General features: G+C 40.3%; 1 protein-coding gene across 1 annotated transcript in view; it reads left to right on the top strand.

Moving 5' to 3' along the window:
- POLQ (DNA polymerase theta) overlaps positions 1–20,609 on the top strand; it is a 105,847-nt gene that overhangs the window by 75,399 nt on the left and 9,839 nt on the right. The window contains exons 23-26 of the mRNA XM_004709788.2: positions 4,492–4,618; positions 5,173–5,294; positions 7,273–7,457; positions 17,285–17,396. Coding sequence (XP_004709845.1) covers positions 4,492–4,618; positions 5,173–5,294; positions 7,273–7,457; positions 17,285–17,396 — 546 coding nt within the window. The remainder of the gene's footprint in view (positions 1–4,491; positions 4,619–5,172; positions 5,295–7,272; positions 7,458–17,284; positions 17,397–20,609) is intronic.

Genomic DNA, 20,609 nt, shown 5'->3' with positions numbered 1-20,609 from the left:
ATTCAGTGGTACAGCTGTGAGGAGTTTCGTTTCTTTGCATTGAATTGTATTCTTTACTGCAGGCTGGTACTCCTTGATCTTCCTCAGCAAGTGCTTCAGGTCTTCACTTTGAGCAAGCTCGGTTGTGTCATCTGCATATTGCAGGTGTTAATAAGCCTTCCTTTCATTCTGATGCCGATTTCTTATTCATATACTCCGTCTTCTCTGATTACTTGCTCATCATGTAGATTGAATACGAATGGCGAGAGGGATCCTTTGACATAAGACTTTCCTGATTTTAAAGCAGTCAGTATTCCCTTGTTCGGTTAGCACAACTGTCACTTGTCTCATGCACAGGTTCTGCATGAGCACAAGTACGTGCTCTGGAATTTTCGTTCTTTTCACGGCTATCCGTATTTGTTTTAATCCACACAGTTGAATGCCTTAGTCGAGTCAATGAAGCACAAGTAAACATCTTTCTGACATTTTAGCATTCAGCCAAGGTTCATCAGCAATGATATCCCTTGTTCTACTTCCTCTTCTGAATCCAGCCTGAATGTCTGGTAGCTTTCTGTCAGTGTACTGCTGTAACCATTTTTGGATGATAGTCAGCAAAATTTTACTTGCATGTAATACCAATGCTATTGCTTTATAATCTGTACATTCTGTTTGATTTGGGTACAACTATGGATCTCTTCCACTCAGTTGGCCAGGTAGCTGTCTTCCAAATCTCTTGCCTTAGGCCAGCGAGTGCTTCCAGTGCTTCATCAGCTTGTTGAAACACTTCAGATGGTATTGCATCAATTCCTGGAGCCTTGTTTTTGGCTAATTCTTTCAGCGCAGCTTGAACTTCTTCCTTTAGGACCACTGTTACTTGCTTCTATGCTACCTCTTGAAATAGTTGAATGTCAACTAATTCTTTGTGGTAATTCTCAATGTGCTCTTTTGATGACACTAGTCAATATTTTGTTCATAGACTCACTATTGCAATCCAAAGATTGAATTTTTTCTTGAGTTGTTTTCAGTTTAAGGTATGCTGAGAATGTTCTTCCTTTTTGGTGTTCTAGCTCTAGGTCTACGCATCTCATGAAAATATTTCTTTTGCCTTTTCGAGCTACCCTTTAAAACTCTCTGTGCAGCCCTTCGACCCCATCCTTCTGCTTCTGTGTGCTGAACTCCTCTGTGATTAGTTGCTCGTTTCACTGTCTCTTCTGACATCCACTTTGATTTCTCTTTCTTTCTTGTCTTCTTAATAACCTTTTCAATTCTTCAGGTGTGATATTCTTGATGCCATCTCACAGCTCATCAGGTCTCCTGTCATTAGTATTTAATGCATCAAATCTGTTTTTGATATGTTCTCAAAATTTGGATGGAATATACTCGAGGTATTATTTTGGCTCTCGTTAACTTCTTTTTATTTTGTTCAGCTTAAACCTGAACTTACATATGATCAGTTGATGATTTGTTACACTGTTGGTCCATAGCCTGATTTTAGCTGCTTATATTGAACTTCTCCATCTTCTGTTCCTACATATGTAGCCAGTTTGATTTCTGTGGATTACATTTGGAGAAGTTCATGTGTTCTTTGTGTTGTTGACAAAAGGTATTTGCTATGAACAAGTATCTGGCCTTGCAAAATTCTATCATGCAATCTTCAGTTTCTTTTCTATCACCAAGACCATATTTAACAGCTACGGTTCCTTCCCCTTTGCTTCTAACTTTTGGGTTCTAATTGCCAATAGTTGTCAATGCATCTTGATAGCACTTTTTATAACTTTCAGAATGAAGACGTTGGTAGGGTTTTTCAATTTCTGCATCACTGGCTTAAATGTTTAGTGTATAAATTTTTAAAAGAGTCATATTGATTAAATTTTCTTATGTTCGCATAGACATTATCCTATCACAGTCAAATTGTACTTTAATCTAGATCCTGAGATGTCCACTTGGATGATGATTGTAATGCCATTCCCCTGGATTGCAACACCATTCCCGTTAATTGTGTCATTCCGGCAGAGGAAATCATTTGATTTTCTGATTCACAGTGGCCAATACTAGTCTTTTCCAGCTTACTACCCTCTAGGGCAGTAGTTCTCAACTCTCCTAATGCTGTGACCCTTTGATATAGTTCCTCATGTGGTGGTGATCCCCAACCATGAAATTATTTTCATTGCTACTTCATCACTGTCATTTTGCTACTCTTATGAATCGGGAGACCCCTGGGAAAGGGACATTCGACTCCCAAAGGGGTCGTGACCCACAGGTTGAGAACCGCTGCCCTAGGATCTTGATCTTTATGCGTTCCATTTTATTTTTATCAACTTCCAATTTTCTTAGACTCATACTTTGTACCTTCCAAGTTACAATTATAATTTGTGTCTGCAGCTGTATCTTCTTATTTTGAGTCATGCCCCATCAGCAGATGAAGTTCCCTAAAGGTTTTAACCCAGCAAACTCTACTCCATCTGGGTCTCTATGGGTGACTCCACTTTGAGGAGGCAGCTCTTTCTCAGTCATATTTTGATTGCCTTCTGATCTAAGGGGCTCATCTTCTTGTACTATGTCTGAAAATATTCTGCTTCTAGTCATGAGGTTTTCAGTAACTGATAATATTTTGAAGCTGTCCATAGGTTTTCCAGAGGCTACCTGCTGGCATGTGAAATACCGGAGACATAGCTTCCTGCATCACAGCAGCACATAAGCCACCACAGTACAACAATCTGACAGACAATGGTTGGATGAAGATTCTTAGATATGAATAATTTTTAGGAAAACTTTTTTCTCCATATTTGCTTATGATGACCAAGGAATTCAAATGTTCATCATTGGAATCAATGATGTTCTACAAACACATATTATTAAACACATACTGCATGCAAAAGACAGATACTACCTTGATTCAGAGATGGACTTTAGTAAGAGACATTACCTTCAAGTATTGCATAGAGTAACTGGAATAACCGACAGTTTGGAATAATATCCAGCAATTAAGTATTTACTTGTGTCAGTAATCTTACCTAATTTATATCCCAGACCTCTCCTGAGCCTTTTAAGATTCTCCCAAAGTTAAACCTTGGGAGCATCTAAATAAATTAGTATATTGAGCAGAAAAGAGCCCTTCAGAGCCTTTTGGGTGTCTCAGAGCCTCCTTGGTTAGGTTTAAGGTATTCTGGTGAGGGAAAGGCGTTCTTTCTCTGCTGGTTTGCACTGTCAAGTCAGTTTAAACTCACAGTGACCCTATAGGCCAGTAGATCTGCCCCATTGTGTTTGCTAAGCTGTTATCGTCATGAGAGCAGACTGCCCAACTTTCGTCTGTGCAATGATTCTGGCTCTTTAGTCCCAGCCTTTTGGTTAGCAGCTGACGCTTTATCACTGTGCCACCAGAGCCCTTATACTCATGCCTCTGACTGACTCTCATACAGTAGCTATTAGAAACACTGCTCTGTAGGGAATGGATCACGAGACGGGATTTTAGTGTCACTATAACTCACTGTGTATCATAAAAATGGCAATTACAAACTGTTATAACAAACTTTTTTGAACAATACTTATGTTTTTTAAAAATACAACCAATAAGTGAATATAAAAAATGTTTAAAAAAACAGAAGGAACAAAGACTATCACCATTACAAGAAATCATTGCTCACTAGACAACTCACCAGCTGACCACTACTAGTTTCCAACCATGTTAGTGCTGTCCTCGATGCTCTTGACGAGTGCTAATAATGATGATGAAGAAACAGGCCAAGGCCTGTCTTGAAAGTGAATTTCAAGCGCCATATCTCATTCCAGCATTAGCTAGTTCCCCCCTCCCCTTGTTCTCATCAGTCACTTATTCTTCCCCAGAGCCTCATCCGTCTTGTGCAGCCTCGGCTTTTGGAGGCTTTCGTCGTAATTGCTCCAAGCGTCCATTTTCTTAGCTTTATAATTGCAGTTGTAATTAATATAATTGTCAGTACATTTTATAGTACTGACATCTGGTACTAATTTTTATGACCTAGGAACAGTTCAGTTTATCAAATTCTAATCATAAGATGATTTTTCTTGAGAGCCAAGTTAATGTAAAGTAGCTTATTCGTGTTTGTTTATTTATGATTGGTCCGATACTTATTTTGTCATCTTATGACACAACAACATGTTGAAAAATATTTTATTTAATTACCAATTTCTGTTTTTATTTTAGCAGAAGTAGAGGAGTCCTGGGGGCTCCCCAATGGCTAAGCATTCAACTACTAGCTGAAAGGTTGTTGGTGTTTGGGCCCACCGGGGAAGACCTTGGAGACAGGCCTGGTGATTTGCTTTCAAAGGTCACAGTCGTGAAAGCCCCATGAAGCAGTTCTGCTCTGTACTCGGGGGGTTGCCAGGAGTCAGACTCGAATCATCGACAATTAGCAGTGACAAGCGATGATAGAGCATGCACTTGAAAGAGAATTCCGAAATGAAATTAGTGTGAAGATAAATGTTTGCCTTTTGAGTTTCTAATTTTAATGAGCTCTTTATTCTGCTTGGTTTTAGGAAGAATAACGTTCACAGATCCCAATATTCAGAATGTACCCAAAGATTTTGAAATCAAAATGCCAATGCTGGTTGAGGAAAGCCCACCTTCCCAAGCCTTAGGCAAGGACCTACTTCCTGTAGGAAGGTAAAGTCAACTTTTCTGTATATTCTGAGAAACCTTTGCCAGTTTGACCCAAAAATAACCCATTGTGCAAGATAATGAAGTGATTTTAATTTTTTCTTCCAGACACTATACAGTTCAGATTCTGAGTCTCTAAAGAAGCTAGTAGTTGATGGTGAGAGACTGAAAAATTTGGCCACTAATTATATCAACCAGAACTCCATGCATATTTAAATGATACTCTAAAGGGAAGAGCTTCTCCATTCACACACACAAGAGGAAGGGCAAACATAGAGATGATTCACAGTTGACATGACCCAAGAGATTTTTTGAATGAAATGAAATGTCAGTGAATTCTCCAGAACTAGTTTTGGGACAATCTATTATAGAAATATCTTATTGAATGTTTAATTGAACATTTGCTAAAATAGGCCTAGTACCACTGTTCTAAAGTGAGTTGAATAATAAGGTTGTTTGTGAGCTTCATAGATAGAAATGTTGGCTTTATTGGAAATCAGACCTTTTGAAAGATAGTTGAGTCTGTTCTATGTCCAGCTAATGATATTGTTTGCGCACAGAGGCAGGAAAAGAAAGAGCCATGGCCTGAAGCTCGGGCACCGGGCACAGCTGGGGGAGCAAGCCTCGGACCGGGGAATGCCATTTTCCATTAGCATGCGGCATGCGTTTGTGCCTCTCCCAGGTAAGGCGCTGTGCTTTACGAGCGCTTCTGTGCTGTGGGAATGGTTTTCAAAGCACTGAGAAGGCCTAGATGATGAGTAAGACTCGGAAGCATGCCATGGACCCTCCCTCCATGTGGCCATGTTTATAGCAGTCAGTGAATATTGTCGTTGCTATCTGCTCAGTAGGAAACATCTGTGTCATCTGCTCCGCGACAGCAGTCTGCTGCAGCCAGGTTTTCCCAGGTCAATGAAAGTCCCCGGGCACTTTCTCTGACCCCATCCCATGTCTGTTCTGCATTATTTGTCACTCTTGTCTCAATTCTCTGCCCTCTTGACCTTTGAGGGCACCAGTATTAGCCTGATTGTCTTTGTTTTGTCGCATTTTCTGACTGCTTTGATCTGCTTTCATCTCTCCTGCCCCTGTTGCCTGGGGTAGCCCCCAAACTACCTTCCTTCTGCCTAATAGCGTCCCAGTATTGCCGTAAGCCTTTTTATGCCATCAACATGTTTCGAAATCATTTAACTTCCAAACCTGTGGTTCTCAACCTGTGGGGATCGAATGGCCTTTTCACGGGGTCGACCGATTCATAACAGTAGCAAAATGACAGTGATGAAGTAGCAATGAAAATAATTTGATGGTGGGGAGGTCACCACAACATGAGGAACTGTATTAAAGGGTCACGGCATTAGGAAGGTTGGGAACCACTGTTCCAAATCATCTCGACTGTGCGTATTTGCTCTTTAATCATTTGCCATCTGGCAGGTCCAGGTGGGTGCAGTTAACCATCTGGCTGGATTAAAATTCTGTGTGAGACTTCTATTGCAAGGGTGGAGATCTCTGATAGCATAACCTGTTGAGAAAATTTCAGTTTTGCTTTTTTAGAATGAGTTATCAGCAAACGAAATTCAGTTAGAGTTATCCAAGAGAGTCTTTAGAGCCCGGTGCTTCTAGATAATTCACAGAGGCCACACAATCCTAGGTTTTTCCTTTTAGGTGTAAGCACAGCAACGTGTGTTAGAGATTTAAAGCGATGCTGTTCTACAGAAATACAGTGTGAGGCATGCTGACCATTTAAAAGTTTGTAGTAGCCATATTGTAAAGATTTTTGTAGTTTGAATATTTGAAAGATCTCACCAGATTCCACAAAACGTGCTCATGTAAGGCTTATTTATGTACAGAGAAGAGTATGGAGTCATAAGGAAAATGCAGGCAAGCATTTTGGGTCTGAGATAGGGATCTTGATTCACACAGGAGTACTGTGCCTTCTCTCTTGTTTGAGAAAGAAACCTAGGTTTCAGGAGTGCTCAAAATAAGCTGAAGCACCCAGCAGAACTTTTACTGGTCCTGCTACATCAATTGGTTAGGTCAATTGCAGCCCATTAGTAAAGAAAGGGAATCAGGATTACCACGGGAGTTTTAGGTCTTAAACAACTATACCTTTAGAGACAGAGATAAAGAGTTTGTCTAGTCTGGTGGTAAGTCATTTCTATCTTCCAGATATATTAAAATAGATTACAAGGTTTAAACTAATTGTAATTCTATTATCACTTAAACATATAATTAACATAAAGTGGTTAATGAGTTATTTTACTTTTTCACACTCAGTCTTTTAAATGTGGGGTCTATTTTACAAGGACATCTCAGATTAGACTCAATTTCATTAGATGTAGTTGGTGTGCAATTTAGATTTCATAAATGTTACAGTCATGACAGTTGATTAGTCTGCCCAAGTTATTCCAGACATTAGCGTTTTCCATTAGTTGAACTGAGTACCCCCCAAAAATCATTTTCATATTCCACATTAATAAAACTAGTTGATCTTTTTTAGAAGTATTGATTTGATTTTGAGGCAAAAATATGTGCATTTCAAACTATGTCTGTCCAAGTTACATAAATTCACTAACTCTTTTTTAAAATGTTATTTTATTGAGTCTAGTTTCCTTATAGGACTTGGATATATCTTTGTGCCGGCTTTTCTACTGTTATTTCTCTTTCAGGTGGTGTAATGCTGGCTGCTGATTACTCACAGCTTGAACTGAGGATCTTGGCTCATTTATCGCGTGATCACCATCTCATTCACGCCTTAAACACTGGAGCTGATGTGTTCAGGAGCATCGCAGCAGAGTGGAAAATGATTGCGCCCCAGTCTGTTGGAGACGATCTACGCCAACAAGCAAAGCAGGTGATCTTGTGAACATGCTAACTGTAAAGAGGAAGACTCTTACTGACTTAGAAAGCTTTTCAAATTGCCTTGATTATTTGTAGGTGTGGAATGATTTCTCCATCTTCAAATCTCCTAAACCACATCCTTCTAAGCCTCTTTCATGTTACTTAGTATGCTTTCTTTCCTAGCAGCAGTAGAAAGACCGAAGTCTGGCTCCACTAAGTTCCAGAAAGCCATATACATTTAGAAACAAGTGCCTAGTCACAGTGCCTGATATACAATACATGCTTATTGTAAGGTGGTTGGTATTGTGGTGGTGGTAGTGATTTGAGTACATATTTTAAAAATCTGTTTCTGTAGTCTGGATATGCCTGGAAGTAAGATTCCTTATATTTGTCTTCTTTACCTGCAGCATTGAACCATGATCCTTTTTTATTAAGGGTACTCCCTATACTGAAATATATATTCCTGAACTGTGGACTATAATAATGGGTTGCTATTGAGCTTTGAAGTCTTTGGCTAGCTGATCTAATGATGGAGTGTCCTGTTGCCCTGGAACCTTAGAAATGGGACCATATTAGTTCCTACTTCAGGTTGCTGCCTGGGAAATCACTCAGAAATAAAAAACTCTCAGGGGTCTTTTGAGGCTAGAAGAAGATGAGCAAATGTCCTTTGTAGTAGCACCTACCTGACAGCAAACACTTAAAAAAAATTCATTAAGCTGTGACACAGTGGTGGACTTCACAGTGAGTAAATTTCACTTTAATGAACTTGAATAAAAGAAATCAGAAGAGAAAACAGAAGGGATACCTCTTCGGCAGCAGAGAACAATCTAGAGAGTGTCTCAGAGGCTCAGACTGAGATGTGAATAACACATCAGTCTAGATTTAGCAGCTCTATGTAGGGTTTCCAAGGCTGTAAGCCTTTATGGGAGCAGATAACCTCATCTTTCTCCCATGGAGCTGCGGGTGGGTTTGAACTGCTGAGTCCCATCAAAATCCCCCGTAGGTCCAGCCTTCAATTCTCCACTTTCGTGAGTTCTAGAAGAAGGCACAGTAAAGCTTTGCCTTTGATGGTGGAGTGCTTCTGTTCCTCCACGGCGGGCTTCTTTGTGTGTGAACAGGCGTGTCCATGTCCAGTGAGTGATTCTTGGTAGGCATCCATGGCCCCTTCTTCTGGAAATAGTGTGCTGTTCCTAATGTGAAGCAGACTTTTTAGTTTAACAGCAGAAGCACGGAAAGAAACTGAAATAACATTATTTTCAGATAGTAAAAATAAAATATATTCAAACCTTTATTTAAAGACATCTGTTTCTTCATCCTTTCCACTTCCAGGTCCCAAGATTTTAATTGGACCTCTTGTAGGTCCAGGTGTCATTATTTTTACTCTGTTACAATTTATCCGTGTAACCAGCCCTGTCAAGAACCAACCAAACAAACAAAGCACCTCTCAGTAGGAACAACGGTAATCATGTATTTCTTATGTGCAAATAGACAGCTGGGCTTCTCTTTCCATTTACCTCAGCTGCGCCTGGCTCCAAGCTGCAGGTGAGCACCAGGTTTGCGCCGCAGATTCCTCATCCTCCACTAACGGGTAAGCCAGCAGAGAAGGTGCACCTAGTGCACAAGTGTGTTTGTTCTGCTCCTTCTTAACTGTCTGCTGGTTTCCTATTGACCAAAGCCGCCCCGGGAATGAAGCAAGAGGCCAGTGCAAGAAAGTCTTCTCCTTTCAGGGTTGTGGGCTGGGAGCATAGGGAGGGATAAACATTTTTGAGATGTAGTCTTTATCTATTTACCTTTATGATCTCCTTCAAAACCTTGCGGGGTGGGGGAGGAGGCAGCATTATTATGTTAGCTATCATCCAAGATTTCTTTTAAGAGTTCTTATTGCCTGTTTGATTATTTTTATTTGTAAGCCTGTTCTTTCTTTATAGAAACCTCTGGGATAATTTAAAAATTTTTTAATTCGTTGTGATTGTTGTATGTGGATTTCTTTCTAGTTTGCCTAAATAAAAAATGAGCTCTTTTGGGTTTTACAAATATGTGTCCTCAGCTCTGGGAAATTTTCTATTATTTCTTTGATAGTTTCTTCTCTTTATTATCTTTTTCATACATAACTTCTGTTTATCAGATTTTATACTTCCAGGAGTGACATTCTGTGCCCTTCACCCCCCTGCTCCCGATTACTCTTGCTTTAAGGCTGCATTTTTCTTCTTGAATGTAATCCAAGAGTACAAAACATTTGTTTTCTTCACTGCTACGTCCTTACTATCTACAGCAGACAATTTGGATTGGATATTCACTGAATAAATAAATAAGTAACCAAGTATCTTAATTAGAAGATTATTTCAAGTTTGCTTGGATTTTTGTATTCTCTCTCTCTCTCTCTCTTTTTTTTTTTTTTTTTTGGTGAGTTTACATTTTATTTATTTTGTTGATGAGAATATCCACAACAAAGCATATACCAGCTCAGCAGTTCCTGCGTGTGTAATTCAGTGACAGTGGTTATGTGCATCAAGTTGTGCAGCCATTCTTACCTTTCCCATCAACACCAACTCTCCACCTTCTAAGGTTCTTATGTAACGTTGCTGTTGTCAGTTTGATCCTGTATACCGAGCTCACCTGTGGGTTAGAGACTGTCATTGTTTGTGGGAGTAGAGAGTCCCGTCTTTCTCCCTCCGAGCTGCTGGTGGTCTCAAACTGCTGATGATACGGATCACAGCCCAACGCAACACCATCATGGACCCTTCAGTCCCATCTGGATAGTTACTAAAAGAGCACAGTGCTCAGGGCAGATCTTTTTACTAGTGACGGTAAACTATCGTGTGGCTTTGAAGAAGACATTTTTGGTTTAAGATTTCAAAACTATCTCAGGGGAGTAATTTCAGGGATTCCTCTTCCTTTCATGACTTCATGGGAGTTTGAATTCCTACCCCTGCTTTACCTTCCTTTTGATCAGTATTTCATGAAGTCTGCAGTGAATTGTTCAGTCATGGTAGCTGAACACTGTTCAGTTCTATGCCAAAGCGTTTGACTCTGTGGATCATAAATTGTGGATAACATTGTGAAAAATGGGTATTTCAGAACACTGCTTGCTCCCATGTGAAACCTATGCATAGATAACATAATTTTCACACTGAATGGGGATACTGCATAATTAAAAATCAAGAAAGATATATATTAAGATGTATCCTTTCCCTCTAATTATTCATCTTTTTGTTGGTCATATAACCCGAGATGCTAGACTATATGAAGAGTGGGTCATTGGAATTGGAAAAAGACTCACTAAGAGCCTGCAATGTGTACATAGCGCAAGCGTCCTCACTGGACGCCAGGAGACTTAAAGCCCTTTCTGATGAAGACCTAAGACCACTGCCTTCAATATGGGTCCCACCTCAACAAAAAAGAAACAAAATCCTCTCAAGCGGACCCCTGGACGTCGTCATGCTAAACGGAGGCGAGATTGCAGTTGTCGAGGGTTTGAGTTTGCTGAGATCCACAGTGCACACCCACGGAAAGAATGCGAATGATGTATCGTACTGGGCCTATCTTCTGCACAAGAACGCTATAAACTGCAGACCAAAGATGTCACTTTGGGGATTAAGGTGTGCCTGCCCCAACCGTGACATTTCAGTCATCTCATATGCATTTAAAAGCAGGAATAAAGAAGACTGAAAAATTGATGCCTTTCCATTATGGTGCTGGTGATGGATATTAAACATACCATGTACTGGCACAAGAATTGTCTTGGAAGAAGTACAACCGGAATGTTCCTTAGAAGTGGCAATGGTGACATTTCATCTTAGTACTTTGGATATGTTATCAGATGGGACCAGTCCCTAGAGCATGACATCATGCTGGGTAACATAGAGGGTCACACAGAACTGATGTTTGCGGTTATGGAGTTTATTAGGAGCGTTAACAGGTTACAGTTCAGGTGAGAAATGTTCAGGATACAGTTGTTCAGCCAGCGCAGTTGTTTCTCTGCCGTGCCCATAGGTAGGCCTCTCTCTGGCTCTCAGCCTCTTGGTGTGGTCTCTGCCCTGTTTGGGCAGTGTCACAAAACTCTTTTCAGGGTTGCTGCTAAGTGCTCATAGGCCAGTACTATAAATATCAACCCGAAGGCGCTCAGCTCTAGCTCTGTGGGCCAGCAAACTGGTTCCATCAGTTACGTGTCCACAACTATCCCACTCCTCAAGCCAGCCTCCTTCTCAACGCACTCGACTTTAATTGCTCTGTGGGGTTGGAAGCCCGCCGCTTTGGCTCCTGGTTCTGCTCTGCTCCTTTGCCACTTCTCTGGTGTCACTGCTGTCTCTTGAACCAGGAGGTTCAATGTGCAGGGGTCTCAGAGTGCAAGGGACACTCCACCCCTGACTCTTTCCTCATGCTGGTTGTGAGCTCCTCCCTCCCTGCTTTGGAGATAGCTGGTTTTCTGCCAGGCGGGAAGGTAATCACAGCTAACCCTGTTCACAGCCATGCACAGTGAGCCATGTACTCCAGTCAGGGTCTTCCCCGTCTTCTCTCACTCAGACCATTCGGTGGAAAGTCTTTTGGTGGGACTAAGGCTAACTATGGCTAGAAAAGCCATAAATAATTCACTGCATTGCACCTGGTAATTACTAATAAACTCTGGTCTCTATTGCTTTTGCCTTTTTACTATCTTTTTATGTAAATTAGATCATATAATATTTGTTCTTTTGTGATTGACTTATTTCACCCAGCATAATGTCTTCGAACTCCATCCATATTGTAGCTTACATCAGGGCTTCACTTCTGTTGTTTGGATAGTAGTCTATTGTATGTATATGCCACAGTCTGATTATCCATTCATCTGTTGATAGGCATAAAAGGATCCCTGGTGGTACTGCGAGTTAAGCATTTTTTGCTACCCACAAGGTTTGAGGTTGGAACCTGCCAGTTGCTCCACAAGGAAAAGATGAAATTGCTTCCTTCCGTACAGATTTACAGTCTGCCCTATATTGGATCACCATGGGTTGGAATCAACTTGATGTCTGTGGGTTTGGTCTTTTTGGGTGGATGAGATTTAGGTTATTTCCCCCTTCCACTTATTGTGACTAGTGCTGGAGTGAACATTGGTGTACAAGTCTCCTTTTGAGTCTTTACTTTCAAGTATTTTGGGTTGGATACTTATTAGTCTACCCAGACTAACTTTAGAGAAATAAATCCACAGAAAGTCATGTATAAGAGAGAGTTTTATATAAAGGTTAAGTGTGCTTCAAGAAAACATCCCAACCCAGTGCTGCCCAAGCCCACAAGTCCAACATTAACCCATGAGCCCATATGTCTGTCACCAATCCACAGAATCCTCCTCCATCTCACAAAACACACTGTGATGTCGACTGCAGGGGGAAAGCCGAATCAGTGAATGTGTAAGCATGTCAGCACTGGCAGGGTTCTCCACATGGCTGCTCCAGCACCCAGGGCTACATCGGGGTAGGTCCATGTGGCTTCTCCTCAGGGATGTCTTTCAGGAAGTGAGCCTTGCCAGCTGAAGCAGGGAACTGGCTAAGGCAGCTGCACCCTGGTCTGACCATCAGAAAACAAGAGACCAAAGAACACAAAAGGCGAGGCTCATTGAGCCATTTATCCCTCTGCCCTTCAATTAACCCCACATGTGTTTATCGGCCAGGTTGGCACAATAAACTAACTACCTCAGATACCTAATAGGAATTACTGGAATCTATGTTAGCTCTGTTTTTAGTTTTTTGAGAAAACACAGTGCTGTTTTCCACAGTAGTTTGTGTTCCCACCATCAATTGATGAGGGTTCTGGTTTTCCCATGCCCTCACCATTAGTTAGTTTCTGTTTGTTTATTTGTTTGCTTGTTTGTTTTTGTTTGTGTGATTATTTTTGTCTTAGCCAATCCATTGGGAGTGTATTCACATCTGATTGTGGCTTTGATTTGACTTTTTTTTCTGGTGGCTAATAACAATGACGTCTTTCGATGTGTTTGGTACACATTTAAATGTCCTCGTTGGTAAAATGTCCATGAAGTCCTCTTCTCTGTATTTTCAGATAGACAGAATTATATTTTATGATTGTATTGTGTTATTTCTCTTTTTAGATGTTTTTAATTATGTTTCAAATATTCTTCATTCATATCTGAGTATCCTGGGTTTTCCATTAAGATTTAAGCATGAGACACAAAGAGCTATGTGGGGCAGCTTTGTACTTGTCTGGGATTGCCAATTGCCAGGAGAAGTTTGCTTTGGACAGTTAGTGAGACAGCCAACTAGTTTTCTAAACACTTGTGGAATATTTGACTCTTCAGGGAGATCATTCTACATTTGCCCTTTTGTTGTTGTTCTTGGTAGATGCTATTGGGTCTATTCTGACTGTCGGCGTCTCTGCACCAAAGAATGAAACCTGGCCGGCTCCTCTGAGCCGGGTGTTTGAGCCCCTTGTTGCAGCCACTGTGTCACTCCGTCTCCTTGACAATCTACCTCTTCTTTGCTGACGCTTCAATTTACCAGGGACAGTTCTCTCCTGATAATGTGCCCCAAGAATAGCAGATGAAACCTCGCCATCCTTGCTCTGAGGAGCGTCTGACTGTGCTCCCTCGAGGACATATTGTTTGTTATTTTGGCTGTCCATGGTGCTTTCAGTATTTTTCCACCACCATAATTAAATTGCATCAGTTTTTCTTTCATATTCCTTATCCAGTGTCTAACTTTGACATGCATCTCAGGGGACTGAAAAGGCAGTGGCTTGGGGCAGGTGCACCGTAGTCTTCAAAGTGCCATCTTTGCTCTTCAGTGCTTTAAAGGTGTCTGTGTAGCAGATTTGCCCAATGCAGTACATCCTTTGATTTCTTGACTGCTGCTTCCATCATTGTTGACTGTGGATGGAAGCAAGATGGCAGCCTCGACAACTTGCACCTTTTCGGTTTATCTTGATGATACCTGCTCGTCCAGTTTAAAGGACTTTCATTTTCTTTACATTGAGTTACAAGCCTTGCTCTTCATCAGTAAGTGCTTCAAGTCTCTGTCATTTTCAGCAAGCAAGGCTATGCCATCTGCAGAGTAAAGATTGTTAATCAAACTTCCTCTAATCCTGATGCTGCATCCCTCTTCATACAGTACAGCTTCTCTGACTATTTGCTCTGCATACAGATTGAATAATGGAGTGAAAGGATATAACCCTGTATTCCCTTGTTCTGGTTCATGTGTTGGTGCCACATGAACACAATAAAGTGGTTTTGAATTCTCATTCTCTATGTTATCCATAGTTTATGGTCCACACAATCAAATGTTTTTACACAGTGTACTCTGCTTTCAGCCAAGATCCATCTGATGCTAGCAATAATATATCCATTGTGCCACATCCTCACCTGAATCCAGCTTGAATTTTTAGCAGCAACTCCCCTCTCCCCCCGGCCCCTGGGGGTCAATGTATTACTGCAATCTTTATTGAATTATCTTAAGCAAAGTTTTGCTTGCATGTGATATTAATGATCTAGTTTGATAATTTTCCCTAGAGAACAGCTAATTGGCTGGTGAGAGTTTTGCTTAAGGGGTGATAAGGAGTATGGAGGGCTCACCATTCTGGAAGACAGATGTTTGAATCAGACTCTTCCGGTGGTGCCCAGATCGAGCCCTCTGTCCTACTTGTGTCTTCCAAGCCCAGGGACTGAGCTGGGCTCTTGAGGGACAGACCTGCTCTTACTTGACCGCATCCAACTCCTCCTCCCCAACACCTGTATGCGCGTATTCCAGACTGGGGGTTTTCGCCTATTTGTGAAAAATCTCTTTTTTTATGAACTTATACTTGGTAAAACTTGCTTTCTATTAGGTAAATGTAATGAGATGCCCGAGAGAAAGAGGATAACCCTGGATGGTTAGATTGCTCATGTGCAATGGGAATGGGATTCTTGTCTAAGTTCTGCAAGTGTAAACATTTCATTCCAAGAACTTTTGTTGTGTGCTCAAGGTACGTTGCACTCAGTCCAGACTAATAATAACAGAATTGTAAAATTAATATCCAGGAACAATAGCAAAAATGTTACTGGGTGATATGATGTGCCACTGTACGTATTTTAAGAACGTTGTATTTCTAAAACGTGTTAACTTCCTCATCAAAATGAAGGGAGCCCTGGTGCCTAGTGTGTGTCTGCTAACCGGGTTCAGCAGTGGGAATCTGTCAGAGAGATAGCCGCTGGCGGGGGAGTAAACTGCTCTGCTGCATGTTCACTTAGGGTCTCGGAAAGCCACACGAGCCGTTTCTGTCTGGTAGGAACACTGTGTCAGAATTGACTCAATATCAGTGGTTCATCAAATTAAATGGGGATTGTTGTGATTATTCCCATCTGTTAGAGGAGGAAACTCAGGCACAGGAGCCACACCGCTGTCCATGGTAAAGCCATAATTTGAATGTAGGTGTCCTAAATCCGTAATCGACACAGTTAGCCACTGATGCCAGCTCCTCGCCTAAGTTCCCATATGACTGAGTGTGTTCATGCTATGCTTCTCCCCCAACCGGCCTTTTTCTGTCACAGCCCTGAACCACCAAGTCGCTGATCCTTGCTGTAGTCTCAAGAGGAGAGGTGGTGGTGGGCAAAACCCTCTAGTTTTATTAGTTATTCATTATATTAAGAGTTTCTTGGAATTCTGAGGGCTGAGCTCTGGTGGTGTGGTGGTTACACGTTGGGCTGCGATCCTCATGGTGGGCAGTTGGAGACCACCAGCAGCTCCTCGGGAGAACGACTGGGCTTTCTACTCCCGTGAACAGTCGCAGTCCCAGACACCCACCAGGGGTCGCTGTGAGTCAGTGTTAACTTGATGACAGTGAGTTTGGTTTTTGAGTTTTGGGAATTCTGATGACCCTTTTTCAAGTTATTTTTTTAACTTTAACAAACATTTATATGTACCTTTTTAATGGCAGCTCAAAATTCACTCCCATGGAGTCAGTGCCGACTCACAGGGACCCTATTATACTTTTCTGAATACATTATAACTCAATCAGGGTAATCCACGATATAGATATTATCTCCATTTTGTGGATGAAAAATTTCTTATACAAAGAGATTATGTACCTTATGCAATATTATGGGTAGTGTAAATGATAGAACAGTTGAACCCAAGCGAAACTTATTAAATCAGAGTTTCATTGTTTGTCTATTTATGCATTTTTCTTCCATTGCTCTTCTAATTTTCTCAGAAGTTTTTGCTTAATTTTTAACCCAATTAAAGTCTGCAATGATGAGATTTCAGCTGACTGGGATATTTCCAGCAACGTCTTTTCTATTATCAAATCATTCAGCCTAACTCCCTGCACGGTCAGTCCTGTCCACCCGTGCCCTGGGGCCCAGTGAGTTAGCACTGGGCTGCGAACTGACACGCTGGCAATGGGAACCCACCTAGTGGCTCTGTGAGAGAAAGACCCGCCCATCTGCTTTGGTAAGGATACAGCCTAGGGAACTTCGGTCACCCGTGGTGGACCACAGACAGCAGCTCGCAACAGCAAGGACAAGGAGAGGACTGTTGTAACGTGACGTTAATGAGGCTGAGGCGCAGAAAGCTATTCTGCAGACTTGGATAAACAGCAGAGGTATAAATGAATCTTGGGTTAGTTTCCTGAAACATGCGTACATGGATATATTTAGTCATTTTCTCCCCTCTCTCAGAAATTATGCACAAAGACAGAAAAGCTGTGCTTTAGGTGCCAACCTCTGTGGCTCTAACCCACTCAAAAAATAGCTGCAGTCCTTCCTTTGACCCACTCTGAAATAGTTTGCCAAATATCAATTGTACGGAATGCTTTAATAGCTGCAATATATGTAGCTCAACCTTGAGTTTGCTTACTGGGTATGATGACTCCTTTTTACAGATTTGCTATGGAATCATTTATGGAATGGGCGCTAAATCACTGGGAGAGCAGATGGGCATTAAGGAAAATGAGGCTGCTTGTTATATTGACTCCTTCAAGTCCAGATACACAGGTAACGAAACATCGAGTACTTGTTACCTTCGGGATACCTTTGCAGCCAACTTTCCACACAACAACAATCCTACATTTTTAAAATAGATTTTTCTATGCAAAATTTTATTATTCAAAAATTTTCATCAAGCATTGTTAAATAAAAAGAACATTGACCTTACACATTGTGATTATTTACTAAAGTGGGATCTTATCATAAAAGCAGAGGTAGAAATGGAACATCAAAATGTAGTCATTGTATATACTACTGTGTTGCTGTGAGCCTCTCGGTAAAATCAGTTATTCTCCTGGATTAACCAACTTTCGTTTGAAAATGGTAACCATTGATCTCCACTAGGAACTCTTAAGAGAATACTTGCTCTTATAGAGCAATTTGAGTATCAGTGATACATAATTACATACAATAAAGTCACTCTATGTGAATATTTTTATGAATTTTGACAGATGTATTCAGTCATATAATCTACAACATAATCTAGATACAGAAAACTTCATCACCTTAAAACGTTCTTTCGTGCTCGTTTTAGTTGGTCCTTTCCTAAATCCCCACTGGCACTGGAGCAAAAAACACAGAGTGCACATTTGAGAGGAAGAAGAAACCTGTTTCTATTAATATGTGACCTGATCTTATGCGTAGGAAATCATATGGATTCTGCCAAAACAAATACTAGAACAATTAGTAACATTTGTAAGATTCTGCTAAATAATTTGTCTTTTTATAGTCTAACAACAGAAAATTAATGAATGAAATAAAAAAATATGGTATATTCCATTCATAATATAATAAAAAATCTAACATAGGGTAATTTAGCAGAGTATGTTTAAGGCTTATATATTGAAATCTCAAAGCAATCCTGAGAGAGAGATTAAAGAATACCTGAATAAATGTGAGGTATACTAAACAAAACTACAACTCGCTGCCCGTGAGCCGATGCCTCACTGCCCTGTGAGTTTCTGAGACTGACTGTGGACAGGAGTAACAAAAGCCTTGTCTTCTTCCCAAGGCGCAGCTTGTGGTTTTGAACTGCTGACCTTGTGGACAATAGCCACCGAGTAACCACTGTGTACCACCAGGGCTCCCTCCAGACACAATATTGTCATAATGACATTTCTCTCTAAGTTGTTCCTTAGATTCAGGGGTATTCCAATCAAAATTTGATGAGGCTGTGTGTAGAATTGACAAGTTAACCCTAAAATTTACGTACAGATTCTAAGCAGCTAGAATAGACAAAATAATTTTGGAGGAAAAAGTATTAAGGACTTACACTCCTTGATTTCGAGACTTATTAAAAACTCTCACAGGACCCCCTGTGCTATATGCTTGAAGAATTGTCATGATGGAAAAAAATCTCCAGTGTAAATTTCCTGCCTTTTTCTCAACAGTGCAGTTTTCTTAAAACTTTTTCCTAATAAGTGTATATAATAATCTTGTCTCCATCAAAAAAGTCTATCAAGATAGATTTGGATCCCAAATAACCACTCTGACCTTCTCAGTTTATTTCTGTACCTTCAGTTGAACTAGTCCAGCAGTTCCACTCCAAGCTACTGTTTTGATTGGACTTTTTTTTTTAAGGCACTCTAATGAGACTAAGACAAGCACATTACTGAGAGAGCTTGTCTGCTTGTTTTTCAGGTGTAGTACTAACTTGTGGAAGTGTCTGGGTCTTCTGGATTATCCTTGGGAATGAGGATAGTGTTTCTAGTTTGAAAATCAGTGAGAGTTGTCTGAATGGGCCTTTCCTTTTTTTCTTCATATATTTAATGACAATATCACACTGCTTCCCAAATTTTTCTTTTAACTTTAGTAAAGCAATTGGCATTTGGGTCCATGTTTTCTCTTTTTTTAGTTTTAGTTTTACCATTTTATTGACATATAATTCTTGTAACCGTATAATACAATGCTTTAAATATATTTTTTAAACTTGTACAATCATCGCCCCAATCAATTTTAGATTACTTTCTTCATTCTTATATTCATTATTCTCCTCTACTCCCCTTTCATAACCTTAAGGATCTATTAATGTAGCTGTATAGATTTACCTATCTTGGATTTCATATTAAGACAATCTTACCAAAAATCCCCAACAACAAAATAAAACAGAAAAACCTCAATCCAAAAAACAGAAAATAATATAAAATAGAAGAAGTTACAAGTGGGTCAAAAAGGAAGACAGATGATACAATGTTAAATTTTAACATATTTCCAATTCGCTCTATCTGAGGACAAGACTACTCATCTCTCTGGTCTGAAATAGTTCAATGGAGATTTAATCCACGTGGGGACTGCAAATGGATTTTGGGCTTTTACTGTCATCCATAGCTCAGAATTGAAGTTCTAATGCAATTCCCTTCTCTGGTCTTGGGTTTTATTATTTACAATCCTTGTATTTCACAGGGTGGTGTGCTTCTTCCATGCAGACTGTGCTGATACCTCCCTTAGTGGTTACTTGTTTGATGATAAACCTTTCAGACCCCAGACACGATTTTTTTCTGATAGCCAGGAACCACCTTTTTTCTTCATCACAATTTTCTATAGCTGGGTCCATATTTTCAAAAATCTAAAGTCTCTGATTTAGTTTATAAAAAACTTCAGCTAATCCTTTCACTGTAAAATTACTAATGATAAGATATAAATATACACACAACAAAAATCTTAAGTGCATTTTGTCATAATGTGAATCTGTTGTAAACCAGGATCTAAAGGGAATTCAGTACCAATACTAACTATAATGATGTTCTTGAAAATGTTTTAAAAAGAAGGCAAAAGCAAATAAATGCAGGATTGTTGAGTTTTTCATGAAATTCAAGAACATAAAAACTATTATATAGTGTAGGAAAGTATACTAGGGCTTCTCCATGGCTAGCCTGATAATGGGGTCTGACTAAAGGGGCAGCAGGGAACTTTTGTGAGGCGTGGCAGTGTTTCATATCTTAGAGAGTCAGAGGCGTATCCATCTGTTCAAATGCATCACATTGTTCACGGCTACTATAGACTCTTCATTGTGTGTATTGTTATATGTCACTTACAAAAAAGTCATGCTGGGCAGTCTTTGAATATTTGGTATCTTCAGTAGGAGTCAGGTAAGAGAATTTGTAGAGGTGCAATCTCTTAAATCTCATCTGATTGTTCTTCAGCCAACATGATCAGATAATCCTTAAAGGGTAAAAAGATGAAGTCTTGGTACTTTCTGAAATCCTGTGCTAGTGGCCAGAC

Source organism: Echinops telfairi, unplaced genomic scaffold (genome assembly GCF_000313985.2).
Source record: "Echinops telfairi isolate 266 unplaced genomic scaffold, ASM31398v2 ScPeMD7_3509;HRSCAF=4178, whole genome shotgun sequence".
Taxonomy (NCBI): domain Eukaryota; kingdom Metazoa; phylum Chordata; class Mammalia; order Afrosoricida; family Tenrecidae; genus Echinops; species Echinops telfairi.
The sequence above is the reverse complement of the archived record's forward strand: the minus strand, read 5'-3'. Positions and strand labels throughout refer to the sequence as shown.